This window comes from Lissotriton vulgaris, chromosome 9 (genome assembly GCF_964263255.1).
Source record: "Lissotriton vulgaris chromosome 9, aLisVul1.2, whole genome shotgun sequence".
Classification (NCBI taxonomy): domain Eukaryota; kingdom Metazoa; phylum Chordata; class Amphibia; order Caudata; family Salamandridae; genus Lissotriton; species Lissotriton vulgaris.
The window spans coordinates 64,122,693-64,149,137 of NC_141697.1; the positions used below are offsets into that span (position 1 = coordinate 64,122,693).

The following is a 26,445-nucleotide window of genomic DNA, read 5'->3' on the forward strand; positions in this document are numbered from 1 at the left end:
TTACGTCTTCTCGACCAAAGTCCAATATGTGCTTATTAAACATTATTAGAATTGTTGTGACTGCCGGATTTTTATAGCGAGGGTGCAATACATGGTAACTATACTCTAACTGTGCATTTATAGAACACCATAGTTTAGCATGTAGAATAGTATAGTGATCCAGCAGGTAACAAACAACACGGTCAGTGGCCACCTTGGGCAAATGAAAAGCTCTCCTAAGCAATCTGTACTGATAATCCTATGCACTGAATAGCCCCCCACTAGTGTGGTATTCCAAGGCGTGCGCCATTGTAAATTCCAGTGCACATTTATAAATATATTCACAAAATTAAATGCTTTTATTTAGCGAAGTAATTATTTTTAAGATAAAATATATCTTGGGCAGCGTAGCAGAAGCTATATTATTTTAATTTATTTTCAGAATAAGAATTCAGTTACTCTTTAACCCCTTCGATGCTGATGACGAGCTCAGCTCGTCATCAGCCACGGGTGACGTGTGCGGATGACGAGCTGAGCTCGTAATGTATCGCGATTAATCGAAAACAGCCGCACAGCGCAAAAATCACTGCTGCAGCGATGCGGTGAAAATACCCTGTGTTTTCCCCAAAAATATTTCACTAACCATTTTAAGGGAAAACATAAATGACAACAGTGCTGACGTTGCAGCAGTTAGAGAACTGACACTACTTCTTTAAGGAAGCATGCACCACGAGTCACCCAGCATTCCCGATCAGTCAGTTGCCTCAGGTCAATGACAGGATCCTGGAGGGACAACCTACTCACCAGGGAATAGAGAGGTGGAAGCTTTGCTTTGCTTATGTGGACTCTGTACATGGAACATTTTCAGATGAACTAGAATTATAAGTAAGAGACCTTTCTTTTTGTTGTCCTCTTTTTTTCTTCTTCCCCTTCAGATGATGTTATTAATAATTGTCACTAGCATAGAAGAAAAGAAAGGTCACTCAAAGAGGCCTGTTCTACAAGGGCTTCGGCCATGGAGCTGAATCTAGATCAGGGGTCTCCAAACCGGTCTTGGAGGGCCGGATCCATGCCAGTTTTTAAAATTACTACACGGATCCCAATGGGGATATCCAACAAATCTGGCATGGATCCGGCCCTCCAGGACCGGTTTGGAGACCCCTGATCTAGATAGTAAAGTCTTGTAGAACCCTAGACTGATCTCCAGGTGCCTGCTTTGCAGATTTCCACAACAGGCCTGCTTCTTAACAAAGCAGTAGTAGCCTCTGTTACTTCGAGAAGTGAAATCATTTTTTTCACAGGTCAGATGGTGAGAAGCACAGTTTAATGTTATAGGTTCATCCAAATCATCTCATCCTTAGGTCTTAATGATTGTTAACCACAACCTTCGTTTTTCCCTGGTGATGTTTGGGAGAGATGTATCTAAACGAAAACTGCAGAGGCTCAGGGGAACTGAGATAAAACGCGACTAAAGCAACTGCCATACCTGACTCACCAGATTCAACTGTTTCCTGAAAAGTGCTTTTATGTGTGTGACCCCCACAAGCCCCCTGAACGGATGCCCCTGCTGAAAGACTTACTTGCCCTAGAAGTAGCGAGTACTCCTGACAGCAGCAGAAATTGCCAGTAACCCCCAAATCGTTGTGTTATATATTCTGAATGCAGGACTCTGACATGTCTTCTTTATTGTGTTGTGTGTTTCTCTTCCCAGGCCGAGTGCCCAGGGCTGTAGCGTCTGCCAACCAGCACCTTCTGGCATCAGACGATGTAGTGAGCTGCTGCCTGGACCTGGGAGTGCCCAGTATCTCGTTTCGCATCAACGGGCAGCCTGTGCAAGGCATGTTCGAGAACTTCAACATATTGGGTCTATTCTTTCCAGTGGTGAGCTTCTCTGCAGGTGTCAAGTAAGTAGCTGGCGCTTTATTACTCATACATCCAGGTATCTTCCTTTTATTTCTATGTGTCGTTTAGCTGATGTTGTTTTAACTTGGTGAAGGTGCTTACCTGTGAAACCTTTTGTTGCACTTCTTGGACCCATGTACTTGTGCCTCTTGGTGTGGCAAAAATGCTCTTTTTTTTGCAAGATAGTGCAAGGTTAGTGTTTTCCCTCATTTGTGTGCTGTATTTTGTGTAATGAACAATTTGCATTACTTAGTAGTGCAGCAGAAATATTTGTTTAAATGTCTGTTTTAGGCATTTATGGCTTGTGCGTGATTCATTAAGGCCCATATGTACAAAACTTCCATTTTGCATTTCCTAAATCCACTGGTAACAGGAACCGGGACCTTACTAGGACCACCTGTACTAAAAAAAGAAGAACCACCTAAGTATCACACAGCATTTAGGGGTCTAAGAAAGAATACATTACTCATGATGCAATAAACCTACATTCAGAGGAGTAGAAAAGACAACCACCTAAGAATAAACACATTTAGGGGTATAAACCAGAACACCTTACCCATGATGCATAAAACACATTCAGAGGAGTAATAAAGAGAAAACACATGATGCCCAAGACATTCAGAGGTGTTAAGAATAAAGCACATGATGCAATAAAATACATTCAGGGGTGCAGCGCAAGAAGACACATGATGACTAAACATTCAGAGGTGCAGCGCATGGAAAGAAAGACACATAATGCATAAACCTACACATTCAGAGGTGCCAGAACATAAGTCAATAGCGCAAAAACACACAGTAGGCAATTACTATTAAAAACATAGGAATCACATTGCGCATAACTTACATAAGCCACCACCTGTGGCAGTCCCTAGGCCAACTGGCCTTGTGGGGCAAGGATGCCCTGAGTCCAATGTCAGAGCGCGCTGCCATGCAGCGCCAGTCCAAAAGTACAAAAGCCTAAACGTGGCAGCTGCCCACAAAGTGCTGGGCAGCTGGGGAACAACAAAACTGCGCCAGGGCCCTCACTGGCCCTTAGGCGCCAACTGCGCCACTGCTGGAGCCACACAGGCTCTGGGCATATCACACATGCCCCAGATGTTGGAGCTCTCAGGCTCTAAAAACAATGGTGCCCCCATGAGCCTCACCGGACTCTAACCCTCACACTCTGAGGCAGGAGGGGGCGGGCACCGGCAATATGCCCCGACGCCCCCTCTATCTAATGTGGCCCTCTCTGGAGCCAAACAGGCTCTTAAACAACTTAGGGCCCCTCTGAGCCTTTCTGGGCTCATACATGTTGGGGCGACCCACTGCCAGCTGGGGCCGCCCTTGAAATTCTCGTGGCTTCCCACGAACGAGGAACGCGAGCTTGCGCTTCTGGAGGGGCAGACACTGACAACGTGTCCCGGCGCCCCTCCTCTCTTCTGCCCCACTCACGACGGAGTCCCCTACGGGGGACTCTAACTTCACAAAATGCCCCCAGATGCTGGAGCGGCCCGCTGCCAAGTGGGGCCGCTCTTCGCCGTCACTGTGCCTTCAGCAGGCACTCACAGTGGCCCACACAGAGCCCCCCAGCCCTTCGACTCACCGGGCTCTCCTGTGCGGGGCTCCGCCGGGCGGCGGCTTCTTCTTCTGGGCAGCGCGGGGCTCCTCTTCCACCACGGAGCCCCGCCTGCAAGCTCAGCTGCTCTCTGCCGCTGTCCTCTCGGCGGCGGGCATCTCCGGTCTCCCTCTCCTCACGGGAGACCGAAAGGAAACGTCCCCTCACTCCTCGGGTGCCGGCAGCCAATCGGTGCGCGGCGGCGGGCGGGACTTCCTCCGAAAACCGGAAGTCCCGCCCTGTGTCAGGCATAACGATGCCTGGCTTCCTGATGGTGGCGCGAAGGGGCCGCGGCGGTGATTAACAAGGGCAAATCGAGGGGGGGCACCCAGGAGACTAGAATAAAATAGATAAGCGAGGTAGGCACTCGCAAAGGGCGCCATAGTCGGGGTGGCACCCGCAAATCAGATAAGAGTGCACACGAAGCACTCGGACAGTCACAGGGCAGGAGCGCTTCCCCCCACGGGATAACCACAGCGCTCTGCCAGCAATCAGGATAAGAAAGCGCCCACGAGGCGCTGGTGAGCCCAGAAAGCACCAAAACGCCCCAGAAAGGACCCCCACAGCAAGGAGGGTCCCAGCAGCTGCAGGGCATTACAGGACAAGGCTTCCAGGGCCAAAACAAAGTCTCCCATCACCCCAGGCAAGGCAGAGGGTCCCAGGAAGTCCTTCAGCAGTCCAGTCATCCAGGAAAGTCCAGCAAAGTCCCCCCCTCAGCCCAGGCAAGGCAGAGGGGTCCCCCAGAAGTCCTCCAGGCATCCAGGGGCTGGGCAGCGCCCGCCCCTGGTAGATTCAAGTCAGAAACAAGAACATTTTGGAAGGGGACACAGCCCCTTCTTATACAGGGAAAAGTCTTTGAAGTCTTTGAAGTCTCAGTGTGAGAACCAGCTGGACTTGTTTAGAGGGAAGTCCCTTCAGTATCAGGGACAGAGGTGACAGTCGCCCAGCGGGAGGTGGAGCCAGCTTTGTAGTTAGGCAGGCACAGCCCTTCACTATCAGGTGCCATCTCTTCCCACTTCCCTGGCAGCAGATGCTGCCTTTCATCCATGGGCTGACTTCAGGCAACCTCCTGGACTCTCCAGCCCCTGTCATCCTCAAACCAGACAGTCAATCCACAAGCAGGCCCAGGCACTCTGGGCCAGGCTCACCAGCCAATCACACGCCAGCACCAACTTACACAAATATGCCAACTTCCAAAAGTAGTACTTCTAGACTAGACACAGTCATGCCGCATATATCATTTTGCAGCATTCATTCTCACGAGTTCATACATACCAAACTCGCCCCTGCACTCCCCACACATCAGGAACTACCATGGGCATACATATTCCCCATTCATTCCTATGGGAGGGCAGGTCACTCACCACTCATTCACAGAGAGCTCAAGCACTTCACACTGTACCACAGTGAAAAAGTGCGCAGAGGCCTAAAATCACCAACACCAGGTTCCATAAACAGGCTAGGAAAAAGCAAAAAGTCTAGGGGTGAACCTGCCCAACGGGCCGGGTCCAACACAACCCCCTTCCAGCCAAAACGCAGGGTAGACCAATCACTCCACTGATGGGCTTCCTTGCTTTGGGCGACAAAACACGGACACGGACCCGCACGGCAGGGACACCTTCCGGTTTTACGCCACTCTGAACCCACCTGGTTACCTCCAAACAATAACTCTCTGACACAACTAGGATACCCCACTGGTACTCACTAGTCATCCACAGCCAGGACCAGGCCATAGGCCATCCAAATCACAGGTCCTAACTAATCCACAGAGTGGGGGTAGTAACCCCTGGCACACAATAGCCATTCTCCACTCTCTCTCTCAGTGTAGCTACAACTACCACTGATCCAACAACCTAGGGACCATACCCTCAGGCTGACCAGAGGTCATGGGCAAGAATGCCCCACCCTACCTCTACTTCTGGGTTTCCGCACCCTCACAGAAAAGCACTTCACCAGAACACAATTCTCCTACCAGATCAGGACCTCACTCCATCACTGGTCTACCACCTGGAAACTATTCAATTTCTGAGGTACAAAGCACACAGCACAGTCCCTCTTCAAGCAGGTGGGGGGACACAGCACACAGCAAAGCCCCCTTTCCTCTACCTTAGTGGAAACAACAAACTGCAGGTGAGCCCCAGAACACACAGCAAGGGCAGCCCCCTCAGTCTCTTGAGCTGATCCACTTTGGTATAGATTCCTCTTGACCTAGAAGTTTCCTAATCTCCCAACCTAAGATCTAAACCCTCAGGTTACACCGGGGTCAGAAGTAAGGACACCGTCCCTCTGCACCCCCTTCTAGTTCAGTATGTCTCAGGCTAGACAGAGCACACGCCAGCGGCGTATCAGCGACACACTCTCCTCCAGTACTCCCTATCACAGGGTGATTCTCAGTATGTCCCAGGCTAATCAGAGCACACGCCAGCGGCATATCAGTGACACACTTTCCTCCAGTACTCCTTCCAAGTCAGGCCACAACCCCAACCCGGCTTTCACCCCTCCTCGGGGAACGACCTCCAGAGGCCCCACAAATGGTCAAGCACTCTAGACGGTCAAATGCTCAGCGAGCCAGGACTTCTGCACCCTCCACTAGGAGTGGTACTGCCCAACACTAGGACCGCCGGAGTTCTGGTTACAGACACTCCCCGTCCTCTAGACACAGGAAGATCCTCCTCAAATGACCTATGTACAGCTTAGGCCCCTGACCTGGCGCTCCCTTAGGGAACCCTCCAGGCCCTGAGATAGGGTTTCGGGCCAACGTGGGACACACCGTCCCACACTCACTCCGCCTCCACTGAGACAGGGCGTGAGCCCCTACAACCCTACCATACTACTGGGACCTAGCTGGGTTACACATGAACCTCTTCCCCTTCACAGGATCATCAGATACACAAGCCACTCCTTTTGGAACCACTCCCTAATGCCTCTGCAAGACATCGAGCACACCGCCAGACATCCACTTGTCCAGTTCCTCTGCAGGACCTCCTGCACACCACCAGAGGTACACCTCACATGCAAGCTCCTTAAAAAAAACTCACACCAACTACTCCAGTTCAAGACACCACTCATCCACACACTCCCCCTCCAGACTGGTGAGACAGTTCCTTACTGCCTTTGACTCACAACCTGTCACCCTCTGACTGAGCACCAGGCACCATAATCTGGGAACTGGGAATGAGACTTCACACGCACTGGACACATTTAAGCTGCCACCACTGGATCCTACCACACTGGGGAATCCGGACACACACACTACACTCAGGGAACAACCACCCTCCTGAGCTAGTCATTTCTCCTCACACTCCCTCTCTTCCATCTCCCCCCACAGGGACAGGATTTGGGATTGGACACTGGACCCAGCAAGGGATTCCTAATCCATGGGAACCTCCCCCTCTACTGGCGTCCCACCCTGTCACTTTCTCTCATCTGCCACTAAACATAAAGCGCAGGAACACATTTGAAAATGACACTCGAGGAAAAAAATCCAAAACAATAATCCCAAACATGTGACTATCTGAAAAAAATTGCAGAGTTTTGTACTGTAGCCAGTTGTTGCTATGGCACTGCGCAAACACAAGTCCAAATCCGCACCGCTGACCAACAATGTTAGAACTGGCTATTTCTGGTAGGCTAAGGCTGACGCCAAAGCCAGGCAGAAACCACCATTCTAGTCAGGGCAAGGAAGTCACACGCCAAGATAACCTCTGCTCACCCCCTTGGTAGCTTGGCTCAAGCAGTAAGGCTAAACTCGGAGGCAATGTGTAAAGCATTTGCGCCAACGCACAACAGCAACAACATACTAGGCACACCACAAAAGAGACTCCACACCAGGTTATTATAAAAATAACTTTTGTATTGTAAAAACATATCAGATAGAGTCACACATATACATTGTGCCAACTGGCACGGGCAATATTCACATGGGATTATTCACAAGACAGGGCCACATGGGCCACTGTCATATTCAGATATAGCACTTCTAGAATAAAGAATAATAAACATAAAATGATAATCAAAAAGATCACAACCAGTATCCACTGGTAACAGGAACCAGGACCTTACTAGGACCACCTGTACTAAAAAAAGAAGAACCACCTAAGTATCACACAGCATTTAGGGGTCTAAGAAAGAATACATTACTCATGATGCAATAAACCTACATTCAGAGGAGTAGAAAAGACAACCACCTAAGAATAAACACATTTAGGGGTATAAACCAGAACACCTTACCCATGATGCATAAAACACATTCAGAGGAGTAATAAAGAGAAAACACATGATGCCCAAGACATTCAGAGGTGTTAAGAATAAAGCACATGATGCAATAAAATACATTCAGGGGTGCAGCGCAGGAAGACACATGATGACTAAACATTCAGAGGTGCAGCGCATGGAAAGAAAGACACATAATGCATAAACCTACACATTCAGAGGTGCCAGAACATAAGTCAATAGCGCAAAAACACACAGTAGGCAATTACTATTAAAAACATAGGAATCACATTGCGCATAACTTACATAAGCCACCACCTGTGGCAGTCCCTAGGCCAACTGGCCTTGTGGGGCAAGGATGCCCTGAGTCCAATGTCAGAGCGCGCTGCCATGCAGCGCCAGTCCAAAAGTACAAAAGCCTAAACGTGGCAGCTGCCCACAAAGTGCTGGGCAGCTGGGGAACAACAAAACTGCGCCAGGGCCCTCGCTGGCCCTTAGGCGCCAACTGCGCCACTGCTGGAGCCACACAGGCTCTGGGCATATCACACATGCCCCAGACGTTGGGGCTCTCAGGCTCTAAAAACAATGGTGCCCCCATGAGCCTCACCGGACTCTAACCCTCACACTCTGAGGCAGGAGGGGGCGGGCACCGGCAATATGCCCCGACGCCCCCTCTATCTAATGTGGCCCTCTCTGGAGCCAAACAGGCTCTTAAACAACTTAGGGCCCCTCTGAGCCTTTCTGGGCTCATACATGTTGGGTCGACCCACTGCCAGCTGGGGCCGCCCTTGAAGCTCTCGTGGCTTCCCACGAACGAGGAGCGCGAGCTTGCGCTTCTGGAGGGGCGGACACCGACAACGTGTCCCGGCGCCCCTCCTCTCTTCTGCCCCACTCACGGTGGAGTCCCCTACGGGGGACTCTAACTTCACAAAATGCCCCCAGATGCTGGAGCGGCCCGCTGCCAAGTGGGGCCGCTCTTCGCCGTCACTGTGCCTTCAGCAGGCACTCACAGTGGCCCACACGGAGCCCCCCAGCCCTTCGACTCACCGGGCTCTCCTGTGCGGGGCTCCTCCGGGCGGCGGCTTCTTCTTCTGGGCAGCGCGGGGCTCCTCTTCCACCACGAAGCCCCGCCTGCAAGCTCAGCTGCTCTCTGCCGCTGTCCTCTCGGCGGCGGGCATCTCCGGTCTCCCTCTCCTCACGGGAGACCGGAAGGAAACGTCCCCTCACTCCTCGGGTGCCGGCAGCCAATCGGTGCGCGGCGGCGGGCGGGACTTCCTCCGAAAACCGGAAGTCCCGCCCTGTGTCAGGCATAACGATGCCTGGCTTCCTGATGGCGGCGCGAGGGGGCCACGGCGGTGATTAACAAGGGCAAACCGAGGGGTGGGCACCCTCGAGACTAGAATAAAATAGATAAGCGAGGTAGGCACTCGCAAAGGGCGCCATAGTCGGGGTGGCACCCGCAAATCAGATAAGAGTGCACACGAAGCACTCGGACAGTCACAGGGCAGGAGCGCTTCCCCCCACGGGATAACCACAGCGCTCTGCCAGCAATCAGGATAAGAAAGCGCCCACGAGGCGCTGGTGAGCCCAGAAAGCACCAAAACGCCCCAGAAAGGACCCCCACAGCAAGGAGGGTCCCAGCAGCTGCAGGGCATTACAGGACAAGGCTTCCAGGGCCAAAACAAAGTCTCCCATCACCCCAGGCAAGGCAGAGGGTCCCAGGAAGTCCTTCAGCAGTCCAGTCATCCAGGAAAGTCCAGCAAAGTCCCCCCCTCAGGCAAGGCAGAGGGGTCCCCCAGAAGTCCTCCAGGCATCCAGGGGCTGGGCAGCGCCCGCCCCTGGTAGATTCAAGTCAGAAACAAGAACATTTTGGAAGGGGACACAGCCCCTTCTTATACAGGGAAAAGTCTTTGAAGTCTTTGAAGTCTCAGTGTGAGAACCAGCTGGACTGGTTTAGAGGGAAGTCCCTTCAGTATCAGGGACAGAGGTGACAGTCGCCCAGCGGGAGGTGGAGCCAGCTTTGTAGTTAGGCAGGCACAGCCCTTCACTATCAGGTGCCATCTCCTCCCACTTCCCTGGCAGCAGATGCTGCCTTTCATCCATGGGCTGACTTCAGACAACCTCCTGGGCTCTCCAGCCCCTGTCATCCTCAAACCAGAAAGTCAATCCACAAGCAGGCCCAGGCACTCTGGGCCAGGCTCACCAGCCAATCACACGCCAGCACCAACTTACACAAATATGCCAACTTCCAAAAGTAGTACTTCTAGACTAGACACAGTCATGCCGCATATATCATTTTGCAGCATTCATTCTCACGAGTTCATACATACCAAACTCGCCCCTGCACTCCCCACACATCAGGAACTACCATGGGCATACATATTCCCCATTCATTCCTATGGGAGGGCAGGTCACTCACCACTCATTCACAGAGAGCTCAAGCACTTTACACTGTACCACAGTGAAAAAGTGCGCATAGGCCTAAAAACACCAACACCAGGTTCCATAAACAGGCTAGGAAAAAGCAAAAAGTCTAGGGGTGAACCTGCCCAACGGGCCGGGTCCAACAGACAGCATGTCCCTAAGTATTAAGCAGACATTAATACCTAGTGCATTGTGACTCACCATGTAACAACATGGCCTAGAGCATTGAGAAACACCAATAACCAGTCTGCTGTGACATTGTTCCCATCACTCTCCGCCTTTCTAGGACAGCGTGGCCTAGAGCATTGGGCAGACACAATGGCGCAACGAAACTTGAGGGGGCCCCCCTGCAAACTACATGGAGCCCCCCCATTCTGCGTGCCATTCTAGAGCTCTCAGGCCAGCGACCCACCATACTGCAGGGGAAGCGGGGCTATTGTTACGCCACTGTCACCAATACAGCCGTTATAAGTAACACTGGATGGTGGAGTCAAAGGTTGGGCTAAGTCTGCCAGCAGGCTATCATAGGTCGTGGTCCATTCATTACAGGGTCCCTGCCATCAGTAGGCCGGGGAAGTTTGCCCAATTTTAGATGGGTTTCCTGATGCAGACTCCTGTCATGATATACAACATCAAGCCCACTCATCATTCAGCTTTGAGAAAAGTGCATCCACTGCTCCTTCTTGTTTCCGTTTTAAAACATTAGACAATGCAGTATTTCAAGCGCAGATGTAACTACAAAGAGCACATTTTGATAATACATTTTTATTAGTAGACAATAGCAATCTTAAGAGGCATTGCATAGCTTCATACAAACTTTGACCCCAATTCCATCCCAGATTCTCTCTCTCTCTGTCAGTCGGCCTCTCTCTCTCAGTCAGTCAGTCTATCTCTCTCTCTCATTCAGTCTCTCTCCTAGTCAGTCAGTCTCTCTGAGTCTGTCTGTCAGTCTGTCAGTCAGTCATTCAGTCGGTCTCCTATCTCTGTCAGTCTCTCTATCTCTCGCTTTCTGTCAGTCAGTCCTTCTCTCTCTCTAACGATTTAGAAAAGGGGGTGGTGATGAACAGAGTGTCTGAGTTAAACAGACCACTCTTACCCGGTCCAAAGATCAGGGCTTGATCCATCACCGTTATTTATCTCACTGCCCCATCCCAGCTCAGAACCTGGCTATATGCAAATCAGTCTGTCCCTGGCCCAGTGCATCATGGGAACAGGGCAGACTAAACTACCAAGCCAATTCTTCACCAGAAAGGAGACAAGCTACCGGGGACCGGTTTCTGGCATTTCAGCCTTCTTCGGCCCGGCTTGCTTGAATCCTGATGGAGCAGTGAGAAAGGGACTCATGTCTGAGTATACCCTACCACACCTATAGTGGCCAAAAACGATTTAGAAAAGGGGGTGGTGATGAACAGAGTGTCTGAGTTAAACAGACCACTCTTACCCAGTCCAAAGATCAGGGCTTGATCCATCACCGTTATTTATCTCACTGCCCCATCCCAGCTCAGAACCTGGCTATATGCAAATCAGTCTGTCCCTGGCCCAGTGCATCATGGGAACAGGGCAGACTAAACTACCAAGCCAATTCTTCACCAGAAAGGAGACAAGCTACCGGGGACCGGTTTCTGGCATTTCAGCCTTCTTCGGCCCGGCTTGCTTGAATCCTGATGGAGCAGTGAGAAAGGGACTCATGTCTGAGTATACCCTGCCACACCTATAGTGGCCAAAAACGATTTAGAAAAGGGGGTGGTGATGAACAGAGTGTCTGAGTTAAACAGACCACTCTTACCCAGTCCAAAGATCAGGGCTTGATCCATCACCGTTATTTATCTCACTGCCCCATCCCAGCTCAGAACCTGGCTATATGCAAATCAGTCTGTCCCTGGCCCAGTGCATCATGGGAACAGGGCAGACTAAACTACCAAGCCAATTCTTCACCAGAAAGGAGACAAGCTACCGGGGACCGGTTTCTGGCATTTCAGCCTTCTTCAGCCCGGCTTGCTTGAATCCTGATGGAGCAGTGAGAAAGGGACTCATGTCTGAGTATACCCTGCCACACCTATAGTGGCCAAAAACGATTTAGAAAAGGGGGTGGTGATGAACAGAGTGTCTGAGTTAAACAGACCACTCTTACCCAGTCCAAAGATCAGGGCTTGATCCATCACCGTTATTTATCTCACTGCCCCATCCCAGCTCAGAACCTGGCTATATGCAAATCAGTCTGTCCCTGGCCCAGTGCATCATGGGAACAGGGCAGACTAAACTACCAAGCCAATTCTTCACCAGAAAGGAGACAAGCTACCGGGGACCGGTTTCTGGCATTTCAGCCTTCTTCGGCCCGGCTTGCTTGAATCCTGATGGAGCAGTGAGAAAGGGACTCATGTCTGAGTATACCCTGCCACACCTATAGTGGCCAAAAACGATTTAGAAAAGGGGGTGGTGATGAACAGAGTGTCTGAGTTAAACAGACCACTCTTACCCAGTCCAAAGATCAGGGCTTGATCCATCACCGTTATTTATCTCACTGCCCCATCCCAGCTCAGAACCTGGCTATATGCAAATCAGTCTGTCCCTGGCCCAGTGCATCATGGGAACAGGGCAGACTAAACTACCAAGCCAATTCTTCACCAGAAAGGAGACAAGCTACCGGGGACCGTTTTCTGGCATTTCAGCCTTCTTCGGCCCGGCTTGCTTGAATCCTGATGGAGCAGTGAGAAAGGGACTCATGTCTGAGTATACCCTGCCACACCTATAGTGGCCAAAAACGATTTAGAAAAGGGGGTGGTGATGAACAGAGTGTCTGAGTTAAACAGACCACTCTTACCCAGTCCAAAGATCAGGGCTTGATCCATCACCGTTATTTATCTCACTGCCCCATCCCAGCTCAGAACCTGGCTATATGCAAATCAGTCTGTCCCTGGCCCAGTGCATCATGGGAACAGGGCAGACTAAACTACCAAGCCAATTCTTCACCAGAAAGGAGACAAGCTACCGGGGACCGGTTTCTGGCATTTCAGCCTTCTTCGGCCCGGCTTGCTTGAATCCTGATGGAGCAGTGAGAAAGGGACTCATGTCTGAGTATACCCTGCCACACCTATAGTGGCCAAAAACGATTTAGAAAAGGGGGTGGTGATGAACAGAGTGTCTGAGTTAAACAGACCACTCTTACCCTGTCCAAAGATCAGGGCTTGATCCATCACCGTTATTTATCTCACTGCCCCATCCCAGCTCAGAACCTGGCTATATGCAAATCAGTCTGTCCCTGGCCCAGTGCATCATGGGAACAGGGCAGACTAAACTACCAAGCCAATTCTTCACCAGAAAGGAGACAAGCTACCGGGGACCGGTTTCTGGCATTTCAGCCTTCTTCGGCCCGGCTTGCTTGAATCCTGATGGAGCAGTGAGAAAGGGACTCATGTCTGAGTATACCCTGCCACACCTATAGTGGCCAAAAACGATTTAGAAAAGGGGGTGGTGATGAACAGAGTGTCTGAGTTAAACAGACCACTAAGCGTGGAAGGGTATTCTCAGATGTGAGACCCTTGCTCATTGCACCATCAGGATTCAAGCAAACCGGGCCGAAGACGGCTGTAATGCCAGAAACCGGTCCCCGGGAGCTTGTTTCCTTCCCAGTGTAAGAATTGGCTTTTGTAGTTTGGTTTGCCCTGTTCCCATGATGCACTGGGCCAGGAACAGACTGATTTGCATATAGCCAGGTTCTGAGCTGGGATGGGGCAGTGAGCTAAAAAACGGTGTTGGATCTAGCCCTGATCTCTTGACTGGGTGAGAGCTTTCTGCTTAATTCAGAGACTCTGTCCCTCACCACCCCTTGTTGTAAATACTTCTCTCTCTCTAAGTCAGTCAGTCTCTCTCTCTCAGTCAGTCAGTCTATCTCTCTCTGTCATTCAGTCTCTCTCACTCTTATTCTCTCTCTCTCAGTCAGTCTCTCTCTCTCTCTCTGTCAGTCAGCCTCTCTCTCTGTCAGAGTCCCAGTCTCTCTCTCTCTCTCTGTCAATCACTCTCTGCCAGTCATTCTCTCTCTGTCAGTCAGTCTCTCTCTCACTCAGTCTCTCTCTCAATCAGTCTCTCTCTTAGTCAGTCAGTCTCTTTCTTAATCAGCCCCTCTCTCTGTCAGTCCCTCCCTCTGTCAGTCTCTCTCTCTGTCAGTCTCTCTCCCTGTCAGTCCCTCTCTCTGTCAGTCTCTCTCTCAGCCTCTCTCTCTCAGTCTCTCTCTCTCAGTCAGTCACTCTCCCTCTGTCAGTCTCAGTCAGTCACTCTCTCTCTCGCAGTCAGCCAGTCTCTCTCAGTCAGTCTTTCTCTCAGTCAGTGACTCTCTCTGTCAGTCTCTCTCTCTGTCAGTCCGTCTCTGTGAGTCTCTCTCTCTGTCAGTCTCTCTCTGTCAGTCAGTCTCCCTCTCTGATGGCCAGTCTCTCTTTCTCTGTCAGTCTCTTTCTCTGTCAGTCTCTCTCTCTCTCTGTCAGTCTCTGTCAGTCAGTCTCTCTCTCAGTTAGTCTCGCTCTCTGTCAGTCTCTGTCTCTGTCAGTCTCTCTCTCAGACAGTCTCTCTCTCAGCCAGTTAGTCTCTCAGTCTCTCTCTCTCTTAATCTCTCTCTCTGTCAGTCAGACACCCTTCTCCCCTCTGCCTTGCACCCTTCTCCGCTCTGCCTTGCACCCTTGTCCTCTCTGCCTTGCCCCCTTCTCCTCTCTGCCTTGCACCCTTCTCTACCTTGCACCATTCTCCTCTCTGCCTTGCACCCTTCTCCCTTCTGCCTTGCACCCTTCTCCTCTCTGCCTTGCACCATTCTCCCCACTGACTTGTACCCTTCTCCCCTCCGCCTTGCAACCTTCTCCCCTCTGCCTTGCACACTTCTCCCCTCTGCCTTGCACCCTTTTCCCCTCCCCGTTGCACCCTTCTCCCCTCTGCCTTGCACCATTCTCCCCTCTGCCTTGCACCCTTCTCCCCTCTGCCTTGCAGCTTTTTCCCCTCTGCCTTGCACCCTTCTCCCCTCCACCTTGTACCCTTCTTCCCTCCGCCTTGCACCATTCTCCCCTCTGCCTTGCACCCTTCTCCCCTCCACCTTGCACCCTTCTCCTCTCTGCCTTGCACCCTTCTCCCACCTGCCTTGCACCCTTCTCCCCCTCCCCGTTGCACCCTTCTCCCCTCTGCCTTGCACCCTTCTCCTCTCTGCCTTGCACCCTTCTCCCATCTGCCTTGCACCCTTCTCCCCCTCCCCATTGCACCCTTCTCCTCTCTGCCTCGCACCCTTCTCCTCTCCGCCTTGCACCCTTCTCTGCCTTGCGCCCTTCTCCGCTCTGCCTTGCACCCTTCTCCCATATGCCTTGCACCCTTCTCCCCATCCCCATTGTACCCTTATCCCCACTGCCTTGTACCCTTTTCCCCTCCACCTTGCACCATTCTCCCCTCTGTCTTGCACCCTTCTCCCCTCTGCCTTGCAGCTTTCTCCCCTCTGCATTGCACCCTTCTCCCCTCCACCTTGTACCCTTCTCCCCTTCGCCTTGCACCATTCTCCCCTCTGCCTTGCACCCTTCTCCCCTCCACCTTGCACCCTTCTCCTCTCTGCCTTGCACCCATCTCCCACCTGCCTTGCACCCTTCTCCCCCTCCCCGTTGCGCCTTTCTCCCTTCTGCCTTGCACCCTTCTCACCTCTACCTTGCACCCTTCTCCCCTCTGCCTTGCACCCTTCTCTACCTTGCACCCATCTCCCCTCTGCCTTGCACCCTTTCCCCCTCCACCTTGTACCCTTCTCGCCTCCGCCTTGCACCATTCTCCCCTCTGCCTTGCACCCTTCTCCCCTCCACCTTGCACCCTTCTCCTCTCTGCCTTGCACCCTTCTCCCACCTGCCTTGCACCCTTCTCCCCCTCTCCGTTGTACCTTTCTCCCTTCTGCCTTGCACCCTTCTCCCCTCTACCTTGCACCCTTCTCTCCTCCGCCTTGCACCCTTCTCCTCTCTGCCTTGTACCCTTCTCCTCTCTGCCTTGCACCCTTCTCGGCCACCCCCTTGCACCCTTCACACCCAATGGAGGGGGCTGCCACCTGGAACAATGGCACCATTTTAAAAGCATCATGGACTAGGGCTGGCTCTGACTGGGCCCACACCAGACGCACTGGCGATCCAGGGTGCCCCTCCCTAGGGGATGCCCATGGTGTGTTCTAACAAGAGTGCTTACCTGAGGGCACCATTTTGCTGCCTCATCCCTTCTCATACGAGCATTGCCCTGGAGAATGCTGTCTCTGGGGCCCCCACCCCATCCTTGTCCTTGTCTCTTCTCAGAGAAGCAAAGCCCTGTGGGGGATGCTGTCTCTGGGCCCCCATCCTTTTGGGCCAGGCTCTGACTGAAGAGAAAAAAATGTAAGTTGATACTTTGTTTCTCTTCAGTCAGGGAGGGACACAGAGCAGGCTGCAGACAGCCTGCACCTGCTTTAGAGGGAGAGAGGCTTGCATCAGCGCAAGCCTCTCTTACAGCTCTCACTGAAGAGCTGAGTTTTACAGCAATCTCGTCCTTAAGTTGCATTTCTTGTAATGTTAAGAGTCCTTGGCCACCTTTGCTAAGTTTGACCATTCTTCCTGCCCCACTTTGAGCCCCCATCTCACACTCTTCTTCATTTCAGGGTTCGGTTCCTGCTGGGTGGCCGCCATGGTGAGTTCAAGTTCTTGCCCCCCGCTGGCTACGCTCCCTGCTACGAGGCGCTGCTGCCAAAAGAGAAGATGCGAATCGAGCCTGTGAAGGAGTACAAGAGAGACATCGAGGGCGTGCGAGATCTGCTGGGGACCACCAAGCTCCTCTCCCAGGCCTCCTTCATCCCCTGCCCTGTCGACACGAGCCAGGTACCGTCCGCTCAGCCGGAGCCCCCGGAGAGCCGGGGCACACAGCTCCGCCTTGTAAATGTTCAGAGCAGTAATGGGACAGGAGGCAAGACTGAGAATAAATGTGGGTCACAGACAGCAGCAAACACACTAAATCAGTGAGGTCAGACTGTGGGGACCCTGCCGTGGGGATGAGAGGCATTGCGGATGGAAATTAAAAACAAGTATTGGCAAAATCAATAGGTCTCAGCAATCCGAGAGCGATTGGAGTGGTCAATGTTAATGTCTTTTAGCCATGGAAACACTGACATATCGGTGTAGAGCTTTGTGATTGGAGCCATCGGCATCAACATCTGTGTGTTCCTCAGTGAAAATCCGCAGACTGACAGTGGGCTGCTTGCATCTTGGTCCATGGAGCTCCTGATGAAGGATTGCAAGGTAATGACAAGGTTAAGAGATCATGTGACAGCAGTGTGCTGTCAGGAAAGGCCGAGTAACAATGGAAATTCTGGGTAAATCACTTAATCTCCCCACGCCTACCCCAACATTTAAAAAAAAAGAAAATGTGCTCTTGTATAACGCAACTCATCTTAATTAAAAAGCTCTAATATCTGATACCTTCGGGTCAAGTTCACGCTATATAAAACTCTGAAATAAATAAATAAATAACAAAGGGGAAGGTCTGGTGTGTCAGCCATGTCTGCAAACGTCTGTTTTCTGCATTCTACCGTGCATTTAGCTGGGTGCGGTGGCTTAGTAGACTAATGCATCTACAGTAGGGGCCTGTGTTCGACCTCATGGTCACAGGTTCAAATCCCAAGCGAATCCACTAAGCCTTTCATCCTTCCGATGTCAACAAAATGAGTACCATTGTTTTGGGTAACAATAAACATCTGTTATTCAATGCCACTATACCCTTTGGTGAACATTATTTCATACTTTTTTTACACTCGGCATGACAGTAAAAGTATTACCAAACAGTCGACCTTGGGAGATGCCTTTAAACCTTCCAAATCAGTGTTTGGTATGATTGTAAAGTGCTCAGTTTCCTTTCATGTGTCCTAAGTAACTTTTTATACAGAGAGATCGACTTTACAGCAACTAATCAATATAGGCGGGGTGCAGCCATGACATTGTGATAATGATTATGAAGAGCTAAGGAAAAATAAAGAAACCAAGTCATTTATCTTGAGAAATAGGCTTGACTAGACCTGTTGTGTCCAGGAGGGCCGGGTGCATACATACATGCCAGACTCTCAGGCTATCCATGCAAGATACATTAAAATACATTGATCAAAAACCTTTTGGGGAATTGACATACCTAATCAATGACTATCCTAATCTGGCATCGATCCGACCCTATTACCCGTTTTTTTTCTTTTGTTTACCCTACATGGGCTAATGTTTCTGTTTAAGATATTTTAAAGGGGTAGGAACTCTTAGGGAGAAGAACTACATTCTAAAGCAGTAACATTTACATTTAATTTATAAATTGTCTCTTTTTTCTAGATTGTCCTACCCCCTCACCTAGAGAAGATCCGAGATAAGCTGGCTGAAAACATCCACGAGCTGTGGGGCATGAATAAGATAGAACTGGGCTGGACCTATGGAAAGGTATGAACTGAGAGTGATCTCTGAAAACTGATGGCTCTGCGGAAGCAGCAAAGTCACAAAAACATCCTGTGTAGGAAATGTATCCTAAAATCCTGCCACCCCAATTCCCCTGCTTACGGTAGCGTCTATCTCCATTCCATAAATTACTGTTAGGGGGACTGAACCTCTGTGAAGCATCACCTCTCCTGCACTGCAGTTAAAGAGGGTGGGTGTCAAAAGCCCCCACCCTCTTTTTGTTAAAGATTGTAAACAGTAGTTTACTTTACTGCTCCTTCTCAGCTAACATTCTGTTCCAAATAGGACTTTGTTCACTGTACTGAACTGGTCCTGGAAGCATCTGGCTTCAAGGTAGATTTGAGAATCTTCAGAATAGCGGTGCCACAAGATATCAGTTGTGTAACGGAATATCAAGGACAAAAATATCATGGGGCGAAATACCATGTCAAAATCATTGAGGACCAAAATATGAAGACGTGCATGCAGGCAAGTATAGATTTACTATCCTTAACATACCATGTCAAAGTACAGATACATGGCGTTCTATATATTAAATATATGCTTACCTATATACATTTACATGCACCATATTTTGGTCCTCAGGAGGGTTGCCATGATATTTTGGCCCCACAATATTCTGTAGTCGATATTCTGGTGGAACACCAAGAGATGTTTGGATTCATGAGGGGCATGAGGGGGAGCAGAAAGATTTGAAGGACAGGAGAGAGCGGGAACCCGTAGATAACCCTGTAAAAAAACTGGCAAAGAAACAAGGAGAATGCGCACTGTTTATCTTGTTGTCCCTTGTGGGACTGGAAAGACACAAACCATCTTTTGGTGGCCTCTAAGGCATCATTGGCCTTGTGTATTCTGTTATATGCTGTTATATGAAGGTCTGTGCCAGAGGCTGTCAACATGTCCAGTAGGATGCACATGTTCAAGGTGTTTTCATCTGGGCTTACTAGGAAGTCATTCCATGATGTTGAGTGGTATCTGTGTTTGTGTTTTGTCTGATCCCAGAATGTTACGTTACTCTGTGCGGTAGACCTCTGTGTATCTTTGGCACTTTTCTTCCACTACTTGTTGAAGCAGAAGGCTAGCCAGAGGAGTCCAGCAACTATTAGCTGCTCGTGCAAAGGGTTCCAATTAACGTTTTTCCAGAAAGTGGTCAAGGATTTAATTCTTGAATGATGGGGAAGGACAGCTTTTGAAGACAGGGGCGGTGATGATTTTTCCTCAAATGGTGGTGAATGTTTCAGCACAGTCCTTGGTATAATGTGCGTGAGTGGAATTTGCGGAGGTTTTAAATGGCTTCAAATGTTTTAGGATAGATTAATGCAGTGATTTGTAGTGAGTAGCGACAAGATTGTGTACAAAGTGATGACAGTTGATCCAGAGGGACTATTGAAGATAAGTGGCCAGGTCCTTTTCAATGTCTTCCACTTTGGTCGTAACTAAATTGTTTAGATAGAAGCATAGATATTAGGAAGGTTGGATGTTGATGAAAAGCCTGTGGGGTACGATTGAGATTTTGGATCAAATATGATTAAGTAAATTATGGTTTGTTTGAAAAGGTTTGTGAACCTGATATTTAGTTTTCTTAGATTAGGTGGATAGAAATTGTTTTTGAATAAGAACTTTATGATAGGTGTTTTGGGCAATTTTGAGGGATATTCGGTCAGTGTCCAAATGGGACGGTGCCAAGCAGATTCGGATTTGCGTCATTATTCGTCTTCATAGATGATTTTGGAAATCAGCTTGTCTGCATGCCCTCGTGCTGCAGGAGCTATGTATATCTACAGATGCGGCGACTAGTCTGTCCAGGTGGGCGGTGGGTAGGACACAGGAGGAGTTAAAATCAGTTTTTGTGCAGAAGATTAATTGTGGGCATGAATTCATCAGATAACAATTTGGCTGTGCATCTGTATGTGGTGTGGTGAGCTTTAAGGTGGTTTTGTTAGATGGAGATGATGTGCTGTCAATAAGTATGGAGTGGAACATCGAAGTAAGGGAACAGGAAAACTAAGCAAGTTGCATAAGGAAATGCATTGAAGGAGTTCTGATTCAGGTAGGATAGTAGGCAGTCTTCCAGATGTCGAAATTTGAGGATTTGTATTTGATTACTGGAAAAGGCCCCATGGCATGTTGGTTCACTAAGAGGAGCTTGTTGCTGTTTAGTGTCTTTGTTTTGGCGTGGATACAAAAGACAGACAGTGGTTGGCGTAAATATAGAGATAAAGTCTAAACTCTAGGTGCTGCAGGGGGTAGGGAAACATACAGGTTAGATGCTACGAGTGGTCTTTTTCTACCACCATGAATTTAAGTGTATATTACTGAAAGGTTCAAACTGTCAATTTTGCAGAGATCTTAGTCTGTGTACACAGGTTCATAATCAATTAACAATATCCCCTTTGCTTTTGTCCCTCAGGTCCGGGACGACAACAAAAGACAACACCCCTGTCTCGTGGAGTTCTCCAAATTACCCGAAACTGAAAAGAATTATAACCTCCAAATGTCCACTGAAACCCTAAAGTGAGCGCTCGCTGCCTTTTAGCTTTCAATGCTTGGTGTCTTGTATTTGTGGCCTTGCCGCATCTCACTCCAAGGGGTACGTCAGCATTCCTAATGAGATCTTCCAAATGTAAATTGCTTCGATGGAGCCTCGAAGCCGCTGGTGTCCACAGCAATTAGCGTCAACAGCAGCGGAACGGCCAAGAGATGGCTCTTTGGCTGTGGCTGCTCGGGTGTCTGATTATTCCCGCCACCCTGGGTATTTGTCGCTCAGCGCAGCCGGTGATGCGCCAGTGTTTGCACGCGGTGAGACTGAAGACAGCTGAAAGGGGGGGTTGAATCTTCAGCGCCTCCTAGGTCCAACCATATGTATATTCCCTTATATTGGCATTTTATTTCCTTTTTACCTGCTACTGTGCTTTTCTTTTGAAGTTTTTTTATCTAAATATGAACCAATGTACGATTTTTTCAGACTCAATTTTGATCTACAAAGGCTGGTTGTTTTAGGATTAGATTGTACATGTGTTATACATATTGCTTACTAAACTCAATGTTCGCCTTATTATTATTCACTGTATTATTCAGTAGAGTTTCAAATTCGCTGAAGATGACACATTTCACACTGCTTTAATTCACATGCGAATCTAGTCAATGGCGGGTAATCCTAGCTGGGCGGAACGGAGGTTGTCGGATGGCTCCATGTCTGCAGGGCATCGGATTTCTAATCTCTGTCCTTTGCTGGACAGAACTCTGATTTCCAGGTCGCTTCATGGCCATGAAATCTTTTGTGGCAAATCGTTTGACTAAACCGAATTTTATCTGCCAGAACGCCTTAGGATGGCAAGTAAAAGCCCTGAGCAGGAGACATGATGTGTCCTGCTGACTTTGTCATTTGAATTCACTGGTAGAACGTGTGTTTGTTGCTGTCTTTTAATTAGAGAAGTAGCAAGATTTGTTTTAAAAGTTGTAGAATGTCAGTCTTGACTTGTGCCCCTTTATGTACCGTGCTCCTTTGCTTTGTAGCAAGGTTTGTGCTTCACAAGTATGCATCAAACACCTCTAAAGTGTTAAAACTTAAACAGGTTTAATATTTAAATTGATTTTCACCCTTCCTTCTCGGTAACTACGGCGCTTAGGGACTTAGGGCCCGATGTAACAAACACTTTTGTGGTCCATAACTAGGCGACTTTCAAGATCACCGGGTTTGTGACCAGGGCCGGACTAGGAACCGCAAAACTGCAAACCTGCAAACCAGCCCCAGTTTCAAAACCAGCCCCCACCACCGCAAAACCAGCTCCCACCCTTCTAGCCTCCCGGAGAAACGCTTGATGTCTGCTAGGGAGAGACCGGCCCTTTTTCTGACCTCAAAAGATTCTTTTAGGATGTACAAAAACTCTTTGGCAACTCAGAAATACTTTTCTGGTTCACAAAAATGTGTTTGAGTCTGATTTCATAGCGCAATTAGGAATAGCACGAAACGGGCGTTCCTTCCTAATTGTGATTCACAATCACATGTTCCACTGGTTTGTAACCTCAATTCTGGTCGATAACCATTGATCATTGATCATCGATAGCCACACTCACAGCAATTGTGGTGGTATCTGATTCTCACAGAAGAGTGGCTCTCATTTTGTTAAGCAGAACTTGTCCCTTTCATAGAAACTGGCTGTTAAACATGTTTTTCTTTTTAGAAACATAAAAGCAGAGACAGAGGTTACCGCCTTTTGCAGACAACCATGTCTGTCTTTGCAGGTCATCACAGTGAAATGCAAATTGCAAACAGCCTCAAGTACGTTCATTAGACAGGCCACTTTGCAAGTATTTGGATAAGTTACAATACAACATCTTTGAACACAAGTCGCAAAACAAATTGCATGACTATTTGTAAACTAGTTGGTGTGGAATTGCACTTCCAGGTTTGTGAACAGGTATTGTTACATTGGCCCCTTACTTCCTCTTTCTTTAAAGTTTAGTTTGGAAAGCTAAAGGATGAGCAGGGAGAGCCGAATGTACCCAAGCTTGTACTGCTGAGAATTCACGTGCATGGCCCCCTTGTCAATGTGACACCTTCTGCCAGTGTTGGCTTTTAGGCCGCCTCAATATGCGTTTTTATAATTGCAAGTTAAACTTGCCAAGTTCCCTTTCACATCTTAAACATGAGCTTCAAAATCCCACAATGGACACTGCTGTTGTCTGAAAAGCCGTCACTTGCTGAGTTTGTCACACATGCGAAGGGCCCAGTGGTGTAAAGCAAAACCACTGTAATGCGTGGCCCACTGGCCCCTGACATTACAAACTGCCCAACCAAGTTTCTCAGGTCCATACATCACTAGCTGCTCCGTTCCAGGATGTTTCTTTAAATTTTGGGACTTGGGGCCAGATGTACAATGGTGTTTAGCGCGTGCAAATGGGTTTTAGATTGAGCGAGGACGGAGACTTTGAACGCCGGCAGGTCCCGGGAGTAGTGTCACAACTGCGCGTGGGTCCCCGGCAGATACGTGACCAATTGGCGCGTGCTGCCTAACGATTTGGCTGCAGGTACGAAGGACACTGGCAGCAACTCGACCAAGAGGTCATTCTAAGTGAAGTGAAGACTGGTCATCCCCTTAGCCCTGATGAAATTGCACAAATTGGTAGCAACTAAACATGTTGGCGCTTTGGAGGTAACAATGGTCTGAGTTGAATCATTTTTTAACCGCGGTCACTCACAGCACTGAATAAAGCAAACTCTAGCCAGTGAGTAGGATCTCCTTTGTAATACTGGGAATTGCATTTTATTTCTTTTCTCACGGGGACCACAAGAGCAGTTGTGTAACAATAGCACCAACAGTGCACTCTCTATTTTTCTTGCACTGTTTCTTTCCTTCACTTATGAGAAAATTTATGTTGGAACACTTTTCCTTTCATGGAGAGAAAGTAACCGATGATTATAAGTGGGTGTGCTAGCGAGTACCAACTAGCAAGCCCCCCTTGGTGTTACTACCGTGAGGTGCTTTCTCTCCACTCTCACATTTTTTCTGATTAGCCATGATCAAATCTTGTTGGGAAATTACCTTTCTGCAGTATAGTGACGTGTTTTAATTGGGACACATAGACACTTGAAATAGTGGTAGTGAACCGCACTGTTGGGGGAGCCGCCAGAGAATTCCACAGACCCCTCTAGTGTCTGGAATTAAAGGGTATTTGTCCACTAGGTCAGGTCCTGGATGTTGATTATTACAAACTGTCCAGCCAAGTTTCCCAGGTCCATGCATTACTAGCTGCTCCATTCCAGGATTTTTCTTTAAATTTTGGGTCTTGGGGCCAGATGAACAATGGTGTTTAGCGCGTGCAAACGGGTTTAAGACTGAGCCCAGCAGGCCACCATACCTGGGAGGGCCAGCCATTGCCAATGGGGTTGCAAAATGCGAGTGCCTCATTAATATTCTTGAGCCCCGCATTTTGTGAACCCATTGGGAATCGCAATCAGTGTCTCTGACACTGTTGTACATAGCAAATTGCGACTCGCAATCAATCGCAAATTTACTAGGGTCGTACATCTGGCCCTTAAAGTCTTGTTTATTCCATTATAACTCAACACGCATGGACCTAGGAGATTTGGCAGCTATGAATAAAAAAAATAAACCAGCAGAGCGGGTCCCATAAATGGCCTATGTTACAGCCGTGCTTGACTCTACCTGGCAGCCATGCTCGTCTGACATCATCAGCGACATCTTTCTTCATATTCATGCTTGCATAATGGAATCAGTGAAAATACAAATCCCATAATACAATTAGTTTGCTAAAAAGCCATGCTTGCCTGAAAGTATCACATATGACAATAAAGCCCCTCAGCAGCAAAGCGCAGATTTAACTAGTTAATCAACGAAGAAACAATGGCGCGGGACGTCTGGCCCACAGGGAAATCAAGGCATTATCCAACAATTCGGTGACTGGAAGGTCAGTACTGCATGGAAAGAGTCAATCTCAGTCTTGCTTCTGACAAGTAGTTGGCTCTGCCCAAACCCTGGCTTTTTAGGTGGAGCCTGGACAGCACATGTGCTGCTCTGCGAGCCATGCTGTATTGGAGTATGGGCTTGAAGCCCTGCACACACTCCGTCCATATTTGTCATTGGCTTGTGTCATTGTCCATTGTAAATGCAGGCTTCTGATTCGTCAATAGGCTTGTTAGTCCCTCCTTAGTACCGCCTTGTCTTCTTTTGTTACCTCCCATGAGGACTGGCCCTTTTACTTCTGTTGTTACACAGTATGCCTTAGCACTATTTTCTTTAATGAGTTTCTCCTACTGCAGGCACTTGAGTAAAAGTGCCCTATACAGCGCTTTCACTTTAATAGCTGCAGTGGACCTTTCTTTAGACACAGCTCGTCTAAAGAAAGGGACGTGGCATCTATTGACGTGAACGCGCAGCAAAGGGCACTTGTAAACATAAAAAGTATTTTCAATGCAATAGGTCTCGTATTTTAGAAACTTTGACCTATTGGTATTGTAAATGACAATGCCTTTTATTATTGCAGGTTTTTTCAACACATAAATAAAGGGCATTGTCATTTACAATGCCAGTAGCTCAAAATATCGCAATTGCAAGACCCATTGCTTCGCAAATGTTTGTGGGGGGATGGGGGTAAACAGAGGATGGCACCTCAGTCCATACCATCAGAACACAGTGTTTCTTGACCTGGGACTTTGATCACCTGGTGTATTCTGGGCATTGTAGTCCTGGTTTGTACAATTGGCCTAATTTGAATAACTCACCTGATAGCAGTTATCTATAGTGCAAAGCTCCTGACTGGAAATGCGTGTCACAATGACATGGAATGACGCGGCCGCGCTATGAATGATACTACCTCACAAGAGAAATGTAAGACTCACATTGAACCTTCTGTCCGTCCCTCAGAGACAGCCATTCTGTAAAACCTAAGTCATGTTATGAGGGTGACTTTATTTAGCGGCGGCTTTGAGGCTAGTTTTTAATATCTCTTACGTTCAAACATGGAGGAACATAGTACTCCGACAGGCAATTCTATTCCACCTCTATTTACTCATTGTATTAGGTAGGGAGTACTGTTACCTCGCTGTCTTGTTTTAACCAAGTGTATGTCAGAAGTCTGCTTCTTCTACTCCAATCAATGAGTCACACCTCTAGAAATCAAGCAAGCATTGGCTTTGCTCTCAGCTTTTGGTGCTATGGCGGTCACATCATTCCACTGACGTGCACCTGCCAGAACGCATATGCACACCAATGGAATGATGCAGAAGTACTTGGAGAGTGCTTAAGCTAAAAGAAACAAGAAAGAGCAGCACGGTGGAGGAAGGGCAAATGGATGAAAAAAAGCAGGATGGAGGGGGGCAGCTGGAAAACACATGCAATGTCATGAACTGCTTAA

The 26,445-nt window shown here is 48.9% G+C and overlaps 1 protein-coding gene across 5 annotated transcripts in view; it reads left to right on the forward strand.

Annotated features, from left to right (window-relative positions):
- Nucleotides 1-26,445, forward strand: part of RYR3 (ryanodine receptor 3) — a 1,864,151-nt gene that overhangs the window by 641,297 nt on the left and 1,196,409 nt on the right. For all 5 annotated transcript variants that reach the window (XM_086937034.1, XM_086937032.1, XM_086937031.1 and 2 more), the window contains 4 exons: nt 1,691-1,883; nt 16,743-16,959; nt 18,448-18,552; nt 20,978-21,081. In XM_086937034.1, the coding sequence (XP_086793160.1) occupies nt 1,691-1,883; nt 16,743-16,959; nt 18,448-18,552; nt 20,978-21,081 (619 nt within the window). The remainder of the gene's footprint in view (nt 1-1,690; nt 1,884-16,742; nt 16,960-18,447; nt 18,553-20,977; nt 21,082-26,445) is intronic.